The following is a 14,944-nucleotide window of genomic DNA, read 5'->3' on the forward strand; positions in this document are numbered from 1 at the left end:
AGAAGGTGCTCTGGTCAGATGAAACCAAAATTGAACTTTTTGGCAACAATGCAAAACGTTATGTTTGGCGTAAAAGCAACACAGCTGAACACACCATCCCCACTGTCAAACATGGTGGTGGCAGCATCATGGTTTGGGCCTGCTTTTCTTCAGCAGGGACAGGGAAGATGGTTAAAATTGATGGGAAGATGGATGGAGCCAAATACAGGACCATTCTGGAAGAAAACCTGATGGAGTCTGCAAAAGACCTGAGACTGGGACGGAGATTTGTCTTCCAACAAGACAATGATTCAAAACATAAAGCAAAATCTACAATGGAATGGTTCAAAAATAAACATATCCAGGTGTTAGAATGGCCAAGTCAAAATCCAGACCTGAATCCAATCGAGAATCTGTGGAAAGAACTGAAAACTGCTGTTCACAAATACTCTCCATCCAACCTCACTGAGCTCGAGCTGTTTTGCAAGGAGGAATGGGAAAAAAATTCAGTCTCTCGATGTGCAAAACTGATAGAGACATACCCCAAGCGACTTACAGCTGTAATCGCAGCAAAAGGTGGCGCTACAAAGTATTAACTTAAGGGGGCTGAATAATTTTGCACGCCCAATTTTTCAGTTTTTGATTTGTTAAAAAAGTTTGAAATATCCAATAAATGTTGTTCCACTTCATGATCGTGTCCCACTTGTTGATTCTTCACAAAAAAAATACAGTTTTACATCTTTATGTTTGAAGCCTGAAATGTGGCAAAAGGTTGCAAAGTTCAAAGGGGCCGAATACTTTCGCAAGGCACTGTATCAAGAATGTTTTAAGGACAGCTTTTTTCCATCTACGTAACATTGCAAAAATCAAAAACTTTCTGTCCTAAAATTATGCAGAAAAATTAATCTGTGCTTTTGTCACTTCTAGGTTAGACTACTGCAATGCTCTACTTTCCGGCTACCCGGATAAAGCCCTAAATAAACTTCAGTTAGTGCTAAACACGGCAGCTAGAATCTTGACTAGAACCAAAAAATGTTATCATATTACTCCAGTGCTAGCCTCTTTACACTGGCTTCCTGTTAAGGCAAGGGCTTCTTTCAAGGTTTTACTGCTAACCTACACAGCTTTACATGTGCTTGCTCCTACCTATCTTCTGATTTGGTCCTGCCGTAAATACCTACACGTACGCTATAACAAGACGCAGGCCTCCTTACTGTCCCTAGAATTTCTAAGCAAACAGCTGGAGGCAGGGCTTTCTCCTATAGAGCTCCATTTTTATGGAATGGTCTGCCTACCCATGTGAGAGACGCAGAATCAGTCTCAACCTTTAAGTCTTTACTGTAGACTCATCTCTTCAGTAGGTTCTATGATTGAGTGTAGTCTGGCCCAGGAGTGTGAAGGTGAACTGAAAAGCACTGGAGCAACGAACTGCCCTTGCTGTCTCTGCCTGGCCGGTTCCCCTCTCTCCACTGGAATTCTGTGCCTCTAACCCTATTACAGGTGCTGAGTCACTGGCTTACTGGTGCTCTTCCATGCCGTCCCTAGGAGGGGTGCATCACTTGAGTGGGTTGAGTCACTGACGTGATCTTCCTGTCCGGGTTGGCGCCCCCCCTTGGGTTGTGCCGTGGCGGAGATCTTCATGGTCTATACTTGGCCTTGTCTCAGGATGATAAATTGGTGGTTGAAGATATCCCTCTAGTGGTGTGGGGGCTGTGCTTTGGCAAAGTGGTTCGGTGTTATATCCTGCCTGTTTGGCCCTGTCTGGGGGTATCGTCGGACGGGAACACAGTGTCTCCTGACCCCTCCTGTCTCAGCCTCCAATATTTATGCTGCAGTAGTTTATGTGTCGGGGGGCTATGGTCAGTCTGTTGTATCTGGAGTATTTCTCCTGTCTTTTCCGGTGTCCTGTGTGAATTTAAGTATTCTCTCTCTAATTCTCTCTCTTTCTTTCTCTCTCTTTCTTTCTTTCTTTCTTTCTTTCTCTCTTTCTTTCTTTCTTTCTCTCTCTCGGAGGACCTGAGCCCTAGGACCATGCCTCAGGACGACCTGGCCGGATGACTCCTTGCTGTCCCCAGTCCACCTGGCCGTGCTGCTGCTCCAGTTTCAACTGTTCTGCCTGCGGCAATGGAACCTGACCTGTTCACCAGACGTGCTACCTGTCCCAGACTTGCTATTTTCAACTCTCTAGAGACAACAGGAGCGGTAGAGATACTCTGAATGATCGGCTATGAAAACCCAACTGACATTTACTCCTGAGATTGCACCCTCGACAACGACTGTGATTATTATTACTTGACCATGCTGGTCATCTATGAACATTTGAACATCTTGGCCATGTTCTGTTATAATCTCCACCCGGCACAGCCAGAAGAGGACTGGCCACCCCTCATAGCCTGGTTCCTCTATAGTTTTCTTCCTAGGTTCTGGCCTTTCGAGGGAGTATTTCTTAGCCATCGTGCTTCTACACCTGCATTGCTTGCTATTTGGGGTTTTAGGCTGGGCTTCTGTACAGCACTTTGTGACATCAGCTGATGTAAGAAGGGCTTTATAAATACACTTGATTTTATGTTTTACAGATCAATAAATGTCTAGCTTTGTACCAAGAACCAATGGGAAACCAAAAACGTACCTTCCCACAACTTCCAAGGAACCAAATGTGCTATTTGCGTAGTAACTGTAATAGATTAGGCCTACATTTAGAGAGGAATCTACCCAACACTGCCTGAGAGTGAGTAGTAGGCTAAAACAAGAAAAACAAATGTAGCCTAAAAAAATCATGCTGTAGATGATGATTTTTTATCTTGACAGGCTTTCCAAATAAAGAGAACTGAAATGTTGCAAACATATGAATGTACTTCATGGTGAATCTACTCCTTTAATGCAATCAAATATTCATACATTCAATTGATCAAATATACTACTGTGTACTAGAGACAATGCCTACAGGACTTCCTTATGATAATCCCTCGTTCAACATGATGTTCCATATACACATGCAATAGAAATGTAAGAAATACACAAATTGGCTTATAAAACAGCATTGCAACTGTGATATTATGCAAGATACAAAAACATATATACGATTTTTTATAAATCCTCCCCTCCCTTTGACACCGGATGTGGCTAGTTTCTTCTTTTTTTTCAACTGTACAAGCAGCAACACCTTGGTTCCATGGGATAGTGCTTTGGCGCTACACAGACCAGCGATGGGAAAGAAAACTCGCACAGGAACAGGAGGACGCAGAACAATACTGCAACTTTCCCCACCTCGAAGCGGGACAGGCGGTGGAAGAGAAGACGCTTTAGGTTCCGAAGGTAAAAACACCATCATATTTTCTGTTTTAGTTTATGGTTGGTGGATGATTCGTTCAAAATGGGGCCCATTTTTCTACTGATCAACACTGAAGAGAAACTAGCTAGCCTAACGTTAACTAATTGGCCTCGCCGGTGACGTAGCCTAGCTAGTTGTTCAAAATGTAGCTGGCTACGTTAGTTACCGATATTCCGGAAATATATGCATTGCTTGACTTGGTTACTATATTTAAATAACTGGTTGCTCTTTTCGAAACAAAGTATGCCAATGCTATTTATGTATGTTGGTGTTTTTCGGTTTCTAAATAGTGTTAGCTAGTTAGCCTAGCCAGCTAGCATGTTAGCATATTGGTGAAATAACGATTTGTAGTGGCGCGCGGCCTGTGTATTTCGCGAACAAACGCCGCGACACCAGCGAACTAGCTAGGCATATCAATGGTAACGTTAGCTTACTGTTGATTACGAGTTAATAGACTCACTCTACTGAGGCCTCTGGTCAATCCAGACCACATATATAACTACATAATTCAGCTACTTTGACAATCGCAGTGATGCCTTTTTCTGCAGACGAAGGTAACGGTGATGGATACAGTTTTCTGAGAGAAGTAACAACCGAAATGAGGATCCCAGCAGTTAAGGCCACAGGTAAGATATAACTTGTGTGTAACTTTGTTAATGCACCCGTTTGTTTGCAAGCTTGTGTGAACTCGTGAACGACTGGGTTCAAACCTGGGTCTCCTGCCACAAGACTGTCATCCTGCCACAAGACTGTCATCCTGCCACAAGACTGTCATCCTGCCACAAGACTGTCATCCTGCCACAAGACTGTCATCCTGCTGAGCTCTAGCCAAGTAGCTATCTCAACTCCACTAGACCATGTCCATGGAGTTGAGCGCAAGTGTTTTTGGAGTGAACCTCTGACTCGAGTCGCTGTGCAGTCAATTTCAAAAATGTATATTCTTACACCCTTACCATGTACCTATGTTTGTCATCTGTTGTGTGGTTATTCTTTGTTAGCTAAAATCCTTTCTTTTTAACAAAACGTTAATAAAATATAACTACCAACTGTTTCATTGTCGCTCTTGCTCTAATGGCAACTGAGCGTGAATGCATGTTCCGATTGAATCTCAGAGGAAACAGTCAGTGGCTTTATTTTATTACCATTTTATTAAAAGTTCTGGATTTCAGTAAACAAATACATGCAACAGAGGACAAACATATGTACACGATAAGGTTGTAAGAATGAACATTTTTGAACTATTGACTGCACTATGAGTCAGAGGTTCACTCATCTCATCTGCACTCAACTCTGCGGATATGGTATCGTGGAGTCGAGGTGTACTTGGCTAGCTGAGCTCAAGCCTATGCATTATCTGGGGGGGCAACACAAGATGTCTTCAGGTCTCAGGTTACTAATCACACACAAGCATGTTTGCCTACAAACAGTACATTACCTCACCAGTTTGTTGTGTTTCTTCCCAGAGGGTCTGTCCCTCCTGGGGGCCTATGAGGACAGTGATGAAGAAGAGGATACAGACTCACAGCCTTCCACCATCAGGACCCAACACAACCAGTCTGCAGACATACTCGCCAACTTCATGGCCGTCAGTATAAAAATGCTGTTTTTCTGTTAGTTTCATAGTCTTTTCTCAGTCGGCTGTGTTCCTACCTCAGTCAGTAGGTGATGTGATGAACTGTTTGTTTCCATTAAGCTGTGTCACTGACGTTGGTAGTGTAAATCCTTCTCTGCACACCACAGCCTTGAAATAGCTTCTCACAGAAGAAAATATACCTTAGGCCTTGACATCCTTTTAACTTTCAACCCATTGTTTTATGTCATACATTTTATAACCGTATTGGTACTTGGGAAATTCAAATTTATAACAAAAGAAATGAAAATACATCTTACTTTTTCTACAATAAATATGGTGATATCAGGGCTCTCTTCCTAGTTGTCTTAGAATGCTATATACCTGTGATTGTCTCGTGTAGGCCTGTATTTCTCTGCTTTGTTCATGTCTTTAGACAGGTGGTGTCCTTCGACAACCTAATTTAATCACCCCCCCCCCCCCCATAGGAAATTGATGCCATCACCACACAGCCGGGCTCAGAGGAACCCACAGGGGATCTGTCGGCCCCAGCCCCCACCCCACCACGTCCAGAACCCAAAGCCCAGCAACATGCCTCTGAGACTGGGACAGAGCCGGAGAGCACTGAGGCGGACTTCCAGTATGATACCCATACTTCACTAGCTGGAGGTGACTGTTTTTTTTAGTATTTAATAAATAGCATAAACTTACCTGAGAAGTAGCAGTTAGCCTAGCCATTGTTTGGGATTGTGACATGTTAAGTGTATGTTTTTGAAGACTGGAGTTCCTTCCTTATTTGTGTTTCCTGTCCACCAGTTGGAGGATTGGAGATGGGTGACTGGCAGGAGGTGTGGGATGACAACACAGGTTGTTACTACTACTGGAACACTCAAACCAATGAGGTGGCTTGGCAGCTGCCTTACTACCTGGCCCACCAGGTGCAAGGCTTGCAGCAGTACGCAGACAGGTGAAGTGTAAAAATGGATGGTACTACATAATAATATACAAATGTTAGTCATACACAAGTGGTTTTGTATTTTACAGCATGACTCTGAAATGTGTATTTTCTACTTGGAGTTGAAGATTTCACCTGTTTTCTATTTCATCCCCTGTAGCTCAACAGTCAATGGCAACGGAACTACACAGAGTGCAGGTTACCATGTTGAACAACACTCCACTGGCGTCAGTGCTCCGACGCCTAAGACAATAAAGAAGGTGAGTTATTTGAGTATTTTTGTGCGCTCAATGATTTAGTTTTAATCCAAACATAGTACTCAACTATCCATTTGTGTGTGTGTCTATAACTCTGTGTCTATCCTCTGACAGGAGGTGATGGAGAGCGTGGTTGCCCTGACCAGTGAAGAAGAGGATCGTCATGGTGTGGCCGCCTCCCTCCTCGGTCCCCTCATCCCCGCAGAGGTGAAAGAAGCGGAGGAGAAGTGGAGGAAAAGGCTTGTAGGAGGGCTGGAGGAGAAGGAGAACAGTCTGGAGGATAGCTTGCCAGGGTCCCCCGCTCCCCCCCTGAATGAGCCAGACACCCCCACGCACCCCCTGAGAGACCAGCGCAGCAGGAACCAGTCTGTGGAAAACTCTGAGGAAGAGGAGACGGAAGAGGACACCATGGAGCTGGAGCTGGCTCTGGAGAGGAAAAAGGTCAGCTTAAGTCTTTATTCATCCTTTATTAAACCAGGGATGTTGACATTGACATCTCTTTCAAGTGAGTTTATACACTGAGTGTACAAAACATTATGCTCTTTCCATGACATAGACTGACCAGATGAATCCAAGTTAAATCTATGATGCCACCTGTTAAATCTACTTAATTTAATGTAGGTGGAGGGGACAGGTTAAATTATTTTAAGGCTTGAGACATGGATTGTGTGCGTGTTCCATTTAGAGGGTGAATGGGCAAGACACAAGTTTTAAGTGCCTTTGAACGGGGTATGTAGTAGGTGCCAGATGCAATGGTTTGAGTCAAGAACTGCAACGCTGCTGGGTTTTTCACTCTGTGTCCCATGTGTATCAAGTATGGTGGACCTCCCAAAGGACATCCAGCCAACTTGACACAAATGTGGGAAGCATTGGAATCAACATGTCTAGTATCTCTGTGGAACGCTTTCGACACCTTGTAGAGTCCATGCCCTGACGAATTGAGGCTGTTCTGAGGGCAAAGGGGGGTTCAACTCAATATAATGAATTTGTCCTAAATCTTTTGTGCACTATGTATGTTGTGGTTATTTTGAAAAGGTCAGACCAGAATGTTGACACAATTAAATACTTGCAGAATTAAGTGTACCTTCGGGAGTTATCCTGTTTGGGATAGGGTGCAGCATTTTCACGTTTGAATGAAAATCATGCCCAGAGTAAACTGCCTGCTACTCAGTTCCAGTTGCTAATATATGCATATTATTAGTAGTTTTGCATAGAAAACACTCTGAAGTTTATAAAACTGTTTGAATGATGTCTGTGAGTATAACAGAACTCATATGGCAGGCGAAAACCTGAGAATAATCCAACCAGGAAGTGGGGAATCTGAGGTTTGTAGTTTTTCAACTCATTGCCTTTCTACTATACAGTGTAAATGGGGTCATATTGCACTTCCTACGGCTTCCACTAGATGTCAATAGTCTTTAGAACCTTGTTTGATGCTTCTGCTGTGAAGGAGGGGGGAATGAGAGGGGGAGTGCCACGAGCTGGTCACGCGCATTCACGTGAGAGTTAGCTTGAGCTCCATTGCATTTCTGAAGACAAAGGAATTCGCCGGTTGGAACATCATAAATCTTCAATAATAAAACCACCCTAAAGATTGATTCTATACTTTGTTTGACATGTTTCTACGAACTGTAATGACTTTTCGTCTGAACTAAGCAATTGAGCATTTGGATTACTGGGCTAAACGCGCAGACAAAAAGGAGGTATTTGGACATAAATTATGGACTTTACTGAACAAATCAAACATTTTATTGTGGAACTGGGATTCCTGGGAGTGCATTCTGATGAGGATCATCAAAGGTAAGTTAATATTTATAATGCTATTTCTGACTTCTGTTGACTCCATGGTGGATATCTGTATGGCTTGATTTGTTGTCTGAGCGCCGTACTCCGACTATTGCATGGTTTGCTTTTTCCGTAAAGTTTTTTTGAAATCTGACACAGCAGTTGCATTAAGGAGAAGTATATATTTAATTCTGTGCATAACACTTGTATCTTATATTAAAGGTTATGATGACTATTTCTGTAAATTGATGTGGCTCTCTGCAAAATCACCGGATGTTTTGTAAGCAAAACATTACTGAACGTAACGCGCCAATGTAAACTGAGATTTTGGGATATAAATATGCACTTTATCGAACAAAACATGCATGTATTGTGTAACATGAAGTCCTATGAGTGTCATCTGATGAAGATCACCAAAGGTTAGTGATTAATTTGATCTCTATTTCTGCTTTTTGTGACTCCTCTCTTTGGCTGGAAAATGGCTGTGTTTTTGTGACTAGGCTCTGACCTAACATAATCATATGTTGTGCTTTTGCTGTAAAGCCTTTTTGAAATTGGACACGATGGGTAGATTAACAAGAAGTTTCTTTCATTTGGTGTATTGCACTTGTTAATGTATGAAAGTTTCATATTTCAAAAAAATATGTGTATATATATATATATATATATATATATATATATATTACACAAATATTTGAATTTCGAGCGCTGCCTTTTCAGCGGAATGTTGTTGAGTCTAGCGAAACCCCTAGCCATAAGAGGTTATCGTTTACAATGACTTGAACATGAAAATTTGTCCTCTTTTTGTTGTTCTGCCCCCCAGGCTGAGTTACGGGCGTTGGAGGAGGGTGATGGTAGTGCGGGGGGCTCCAGCCCCTGTTCTGAGGCAAGTCAGGAGGCCCCCGAGCCCTGTAGCCTGCTCCTGAAGAAGGCCAAGTGGAAGACGGCCTTCCTTAGAGCAGCCAGCCCCGACTCAAACAGCAGGGGCTCAGATACACGGGAAGACCCCGACACAAGTGAGTGTCTGGAGAACAGTTAGGGTGCGATCTGGTCCGGATAAACTGCCAAGAATTTGTGTATCATTCAATTTTTCTGATGTGGTTCATCCTAAAATGTAAACACTTCTCAAGGTCTTCTGATCTGATATGCTGCATAGACCAATTGTCATACAAATGTAATGTGTAGGCGTCATCTTAATACTAGTCCTCTTGTGTGTCTTGCAGCACATTCCAAAGTCCCAGAGAAGGCCGGGGAAGAGCAGGAGAAGGAGACCGGGGACAGAACGTTAACCAACGTGCCACCAAAAGAGGAGGTGGAAACTCCGGAGCTCAGGGTATGGAACCTTTTTAACTACTCCCACACCGATTTAACTCTCAGTAGTAAAGCCTGAGCAGGAAAAACCCAGAGTGATAAAATAACTGGTGGATAACATTTAAAAATTATTGTTGTCTTTTGAATGATCAGTTTCAGATCGGAGAACTTGCCAACACCTTAACCAGCAAGATGGAGTTCTTAGGGATCAACAAGAAAACCATCTCTAACTTCCAGCTGCTTCTGTTACAAACTGAGGTGAGATGACCATGACCTGTTTATTATAGCTTACCTCCAGTCACAGTGAAAGCCTATATCTTTAGGTCCAGATTAGATTATTTTGGCCTAGAAACCACACTAGTTAGCTAGCTGCATGACTCTCAATGGTGAGAACTTTCACAGACCTTTCAGATTGTGTTTACTAGTCACATTTGCAGGTGTGATTGCAGGGTACAACCTTTGAGCACCAACATGCAGGACTAAGTCAAATAAAATAATACAAATGGTAATAAAAAAACAAGAATATACTGTAATAGAAAAAGCTCCTATTTACATAACAATCTGTACTGAATGACGGCAATTGATCATTCTGATGGGCGATGTTTATTTTTTTAAAATTAATGTTATAACATTATAGAAAATAAATGTACATGCCTAACCGTCATTGTTTCCCCCCCCCATGCTTCTCTCCCTCTCAGACGCGGATCGCTGACTGGCGGGAAGGGGCTCTGAACGGGATCTATCTCCGCCGTAGGCTGCAGGAAGCCGCCGAGCACATAAAACATTACGAACTTAACGCCGCCCCTAAAGGCTGGTCCTGCCACTGGGACAGGTACGCGCTCCTTACCTTTAACATCTCTTAAACACCCCCCACCTCCCCAAACCCAGTGTGACCACGACCCCCTCAGAGCTGGGGTTGCCATCTATTTAACCTGATATGAGGGAGATCTTAACCAGTCCCAGTGGATAAAATGAAACCGAGACAGACCCTCAAGGTTTCTGTGATGCAATGCTGGCACTGTCAGTGGTGATATGGGAGCAGCCATACAGGCCAGCTTGATCCCCTAACACTATACCACCAGATGCGGATACGGGATCCCTGTCCTGTCCACCCATAGCCCAGACTCTGGCTCTTGTCTTTGGGGGGCCCTCTGTAGACTGTTTGGGGGGTCCAGTCAGTGGAACGGGGGTACGTAGCTAGGAAGGTGGTTGTGTGCACTTTACAGGACTACAGCCCCCAGAATGCATTGCTGGGCGAAATGAGTGACAGATTGAAGCCCCGGAAACGCGGAGTGTCAAAAACATCAGTTAAAGCGAAGACGGAGCGTTGACGAGGACCCAGCAGGTCAGACCAACTCTATTTCATATGTTTCCTGTTTTTACTTTTTATTCCTTGATTGACTGAATGTATAGATAGTTCTGATGTAAAAAAAAATATTAAAAAAAAGTTGAATTGATGACTGTCTCTTTTGCATCTATCTCTGTTTGGGGGGGCTGTATGTTGTCATAACAACCATTATGTGGACCATTATTCTGAACGTCTGAACACTGCTTTGACGATCAACTTTGCAGGACCCGAGCTGATAGGTTTTGGTTTGTTAATTTGGTTTTAAGAAAGTTAGTGGGTTCACCATCAATGTCCCCCATCATGATCCAATCTGGCTCTTCTCCTGGATGGCTAACCTGGCTGTCCAGCCCAACATTCCCCCTCTCCTCCCCCCCAACGGGGCATTGTCCCCCCCCCCCCCCCCCCCCCCCCCCCCTCCTTGGGGTATACTGCGACTCAGCTAGTTATAAGGCCAGCTGTTGAGACTCTGCCTTGTATCTCTGTTCTCCCTCCTAGAGAGCACAGGAGGTATTTCTATACCAATGACCGCACCAATGCCTCCCAGTGGGACTTCCCAGCTGAGGAGGAGGAGGAAGGACCAGAAACCACGTTGTCCATACAGGGGGAACCCAAACCCCCACCCGTACCCGCTGGTGGGCTCGCAGTTGCAGGTCCGTTCTCAAGACCCCTCACCATTTATTTTAAAATCCCCTTATTTTCTCCTAAGTGACAGCCTCTATCTTTAGATCCAGATTTATCGCTTGGCCTTGAAACCACGCTAGTTGTGTAGTTGCATGACTCAAACTTTCGCAGACCTGTACTGAAGGAGGGATGCATAGAGCATTCGGCTTAGTAACTAACAAGCATGTCTTGCGCTATGGAACCTGCCACGGTCATATGTTACTAAAAAGTTAGTATTTGGTGAACCTTACTCACTTCTCCCCTCTGACAAAGAAAATGGGTAAATTTTTATACATTTTCTATCATATTGCAGGAGCTTCAGTCTTCTCACCCGTCGTCCCCCCTCAGCCTAGCCTTCCCTCCTGTTGGTCTATGCCTCAGCCCCCACTTCCCCCTGACCAGCCCCCTCCCCCGTCCGACATCCCCCTGCCCCCCCCTCCACCCCCGGAGTCGCCTCCCCCGCCCCCTCCTCCTCCCCTGGAGGAGGATGGTGAGATAGAGGAGGTAGAGATGGAGGATGATGACTGTGAGCCTCCAGCACCAGGAACAGAGCCTCCCCTCCCCCTGGGTGTCGGCGGCATGAAGGTATGGGACCGTTCTACACATCCAGACCTCAAGTCTCATCTCAGTAGGCTTGTGAATAGACTAACCAAGCACACTTTCTAGGTGACAGCCTAGTCCAGCAGTTGTCAAGTGCCAGTCAGTGGGCCTGCTGGTTTTTATGTTAACATGACTCTCTCAATGATAACTTTCACAGACCTGTACTGAATTACTGTGATTGCAAACCATTTTTTTGTTGTTGATGGGAGACGTGCATAGCGAGCATTTTGTTGGACATTAGCATAAGCTTTTACTGTAAGCTTATCTTTTTGTCTTCACTCAGGTTGTGGAGTCTACAGCTTCCCTGGGTAAGGGTCAGAAACGCAAAGCTTCAGGAGCAGGTCAGCTGACCAAGGCAGTAACAATCGGCAGCAGTGCCATCCTCTATACACAGATCACCTCCACGGCAGGTAAAAAGCTATGATATCATCGAGTCGGTGTGCCTGCTGTTTTTTTCATGAAAACATGATTCTTTAAAGTAGTAGGACTCTCAATGATGACAACTTTCACAGACCTGTACTGAATTACTGTGATTGACTGATTTTTCTGATTGGAGATATATGGCCCTAGTGTATCTCTGTATAGGTGTCTGGCTGTTTAATTGCAAACCATAAAGTTTTTTTGTGTGTTCCTTTCTGTGTCCTCAGCCCCTGTGATGTCAGGAGCTGCCTACTGGGGAGTGTCTGCGGTAGCTGCACCTCCACTGCCTTCTGAACCTGCGGCCCCACCTCTCCCACCTCCCCCTACTCGCCCCCCGCTACCCCCCACTCAGCCCCCCTCTACCCTGGACCCCACAGGGCTTAAAACACTGCCCACGGACAAGACCAAGAAACTGAAGAAGGATAAGGTTGGGCGTCTTTGACTTATACAATGGCATCTGTTCTATGCATTGATAAGGAAAAAGGATGGTACAAGATTGGCACCGTCTAATTCGATGTAATAACTATTTAAATTGAAAGCTTTCTCCTAGTTGTATCGAACCACAGTGACGCTCTTAAATGACAATCCCCCATTGTCTCCTTTATTCCCCTTCCCCACATCCCTGGTTGATGTGTCCAGTCGAAGAAGAGCAAGACGAAGATGCCGTCCCTGGTGAAGAAGTGGCAGAGCATCCAGAAGGAACTGGATGAGGAGGAGAAGTCTAGTTCCAGTGACGAGGACAGGGACCAGCTCAACAAGAGGGGCATTGAGGAGTGGAAACAGCAGCAGCTACTCACGTAAGTGGTTCCCCTGAACTACTGTGATTTCAAGCTATTTTTCTGACGAGGACAACTATCTATCAATCTTACTAATAAAGCCCTTTTTACATCAGCCGATGTCAGTGTTATACATAAACCCAGCTTAAAACCCCAAACAGCAAGCAATGCAGATGTAGAAGCACGGTGGCTAGGGAAAACTCTCAAGGAAGAAACCGAGAGGAACCAGGCTATGAGGAGTGGCCGGTCCTCTTCTGGCTGTGCCGGGTGGAGATTACAGTACATGGCCAAGATGTTCAAACGTTCATTGATGACCAGCAGGGTATAATAATAAACACAGTGGTTGTAGAGGGTGCAACAGGTCAGCACCTCAGGAGTAAATGTCAGTTGGCTTTTCATAGCCAGTGCGGTAGAGAATGTCAAACATACTTTTTGTATATTTTAACAACTTCTAATGTTTTTTTTGTGAAAATAATCTTTCTTACTACCTCTATCTTTTGGTTTGCAGGGGAAAAGCTGGAAAGAACGCAAACTTTGAGGCTTTACCTGATGACTGGCGAGAGAGACTGTTGAAGAAGAGGAAGATGATGAAGAGCACGTAACACGCACACTCCTCTCCCTGCCTCCACATATATGCGTGTGTGTGCACACGCCATCCTCCCCTAAACCCTTACTGAGAAGAATCAGTGGACTGTGCACTTTTTACGCTTTCACTGTCATTTTGAAACGGTTTGAAAAGCCCCTCATATCTTGGATGAATACATTGGATGGGTTTGAATGTTCTTTTTTTTTCTTTTTTATTCGCTGTAATACCCACTATTGTTTTTACATGTTACCTTGGAGACTCCCCCTACCAAGCCTCCCTCTGCTTGACCTGTTTTAAAGCATAAATGCTGTTTTCTGTGAAATGTTTGGGAATGCTGGAGTTTCTAAACCTTTGTTTATAGTGGAGATCAACTCTATATGTAGTTGTTTTGACCTCCCCCATGTCCTTGCCCATTTTCATAAACTATGATCAATGACACCTTCCTAATAACTCTGGTCCATATTCAGTTTTTAATGTTGCTGTATCGCCCTCTGCTGTTACTCGAAAGTATCCAGGCAGGGCAGAAGACTGCTGGATGCTACAACTATAGAGACTGACAGTACTTTTAGTTTATTCATGGTATACCCTCTACATATCCTGTCAGATTTTTCTTGTCGTCTGACTAAAGATATGATCTTTAAACCGTGTATACAAGTGCGTTTTCACATGGTCCAATAGTGGAAACCACTTCATTGCAGACTTTCTCTGCACAAATTTGAAGTAAAGCCAGTAGGTGAAATGACCAAACAACCCATTTCCCAGCCCACTATTTTTGTCTTGTATTTGTCAACTCTGGACAAAGGGAAAATACATGATGACATGCCAATAATAAAAATATGTGCCAATTGATTTATCATACTATTTGCATAAATATATTTTCAATTTGTGCTGAAAATCAAGTATAGTTTGGTGGCAAGGACAGTGTCCTGTTTTTTTTGGGGAGCAGTTTTCAGTTGTGTACATTGCATATGTCTTAGTAAAAACGCCCTTGATGTTTATGATATGGTGGTGGGGAAGGAATGCAACAATATTGTATATTGTTTGGGGAAAACATATGGGGTCAATTTCACGCCTTTAAGAATTGAATTCAAAATAAAATAAATCGTAAACATCAAATTAAGTTGGAAATGTGAAGAATGAGAGAAGTGATGGATGTTGAGAGAATTGTTTGTAGATTTGTAAACACAAGGAGCAAAACTAATTTAAAAGCAGAACAAATTATTTGAAAAGTAATTTAAAAATAGTCTTTCATTTGAACTTTTCAAACAACCAACCCTATTGAATCCATTTTGCTCTTGCCTGCAGTTACTACCTTTGGTTAGTTGACTTGGATCTTTGCTTTCACTGCCAGTTTTTTTTTTTCAAT

General features: G+C 43.7%; 1 protein-coding gene across 1 annotated transcript; it reads left to right on the forward strand.

Moving 5' to 3' along the window:
• Window positions 1-3,133: 3,133 nt before the first annotated feature.
• LOC139370045 (formin-binding protein 4-like) lies at window positions 3,134-14,694 on the forward strand. The gene is made up of 17 exons (XM_071109353.1): window positions 3,134-3,294; window positions 3,859-3,936; window positions 4,774-4,895; window positions 5,369-5,549; window positions 5,697-5,847; window positions 5,996-6,095; window positions 6,207-6,533; window positions 8,701-8,893; window positions 9,101-9,210; window positions 9,342-9,446; window positions 9,887-10,020; window positions 11,032-11,186; window positions 11,510-11,781; window positions 12,080-12,206; window positions 12,444-12,643; window positions 12,856-13,013; window positions 13,501-14,694. Exons 1-17 carry the CDS (start codon window positions 3,186-3,188, stop codon window positions 13,592-13,594), a joined length of 2,616 nt encoding a protein of 871 aa, XP_070965454.1. The 5' UTR covers window positions 3,134-3,185; the 3' UTR covers window positions 13,595-14,694.
• The last annotated feature ends 250 nt before the right edge of the window (window positions 14,695-14,944 follow it).

This window comes from Oncorhynchus clarkii, chromosome 2 (assembly GCF_045791955.1).
Source record: "Oncorhynchus clarkii lewisi isolate Uvic-CL-2024 chromosome 2, UVic_Ocla_1.0, whole genome shotgun sequence".
Taxonomy (NCBI): domain Eukaryota; kingdom Metazoa; phylum Chordata; class Actinopteri; order Salmoniformes; family Salmonidae; genus Oncorhynchus; species Oncorhynchus clarkii.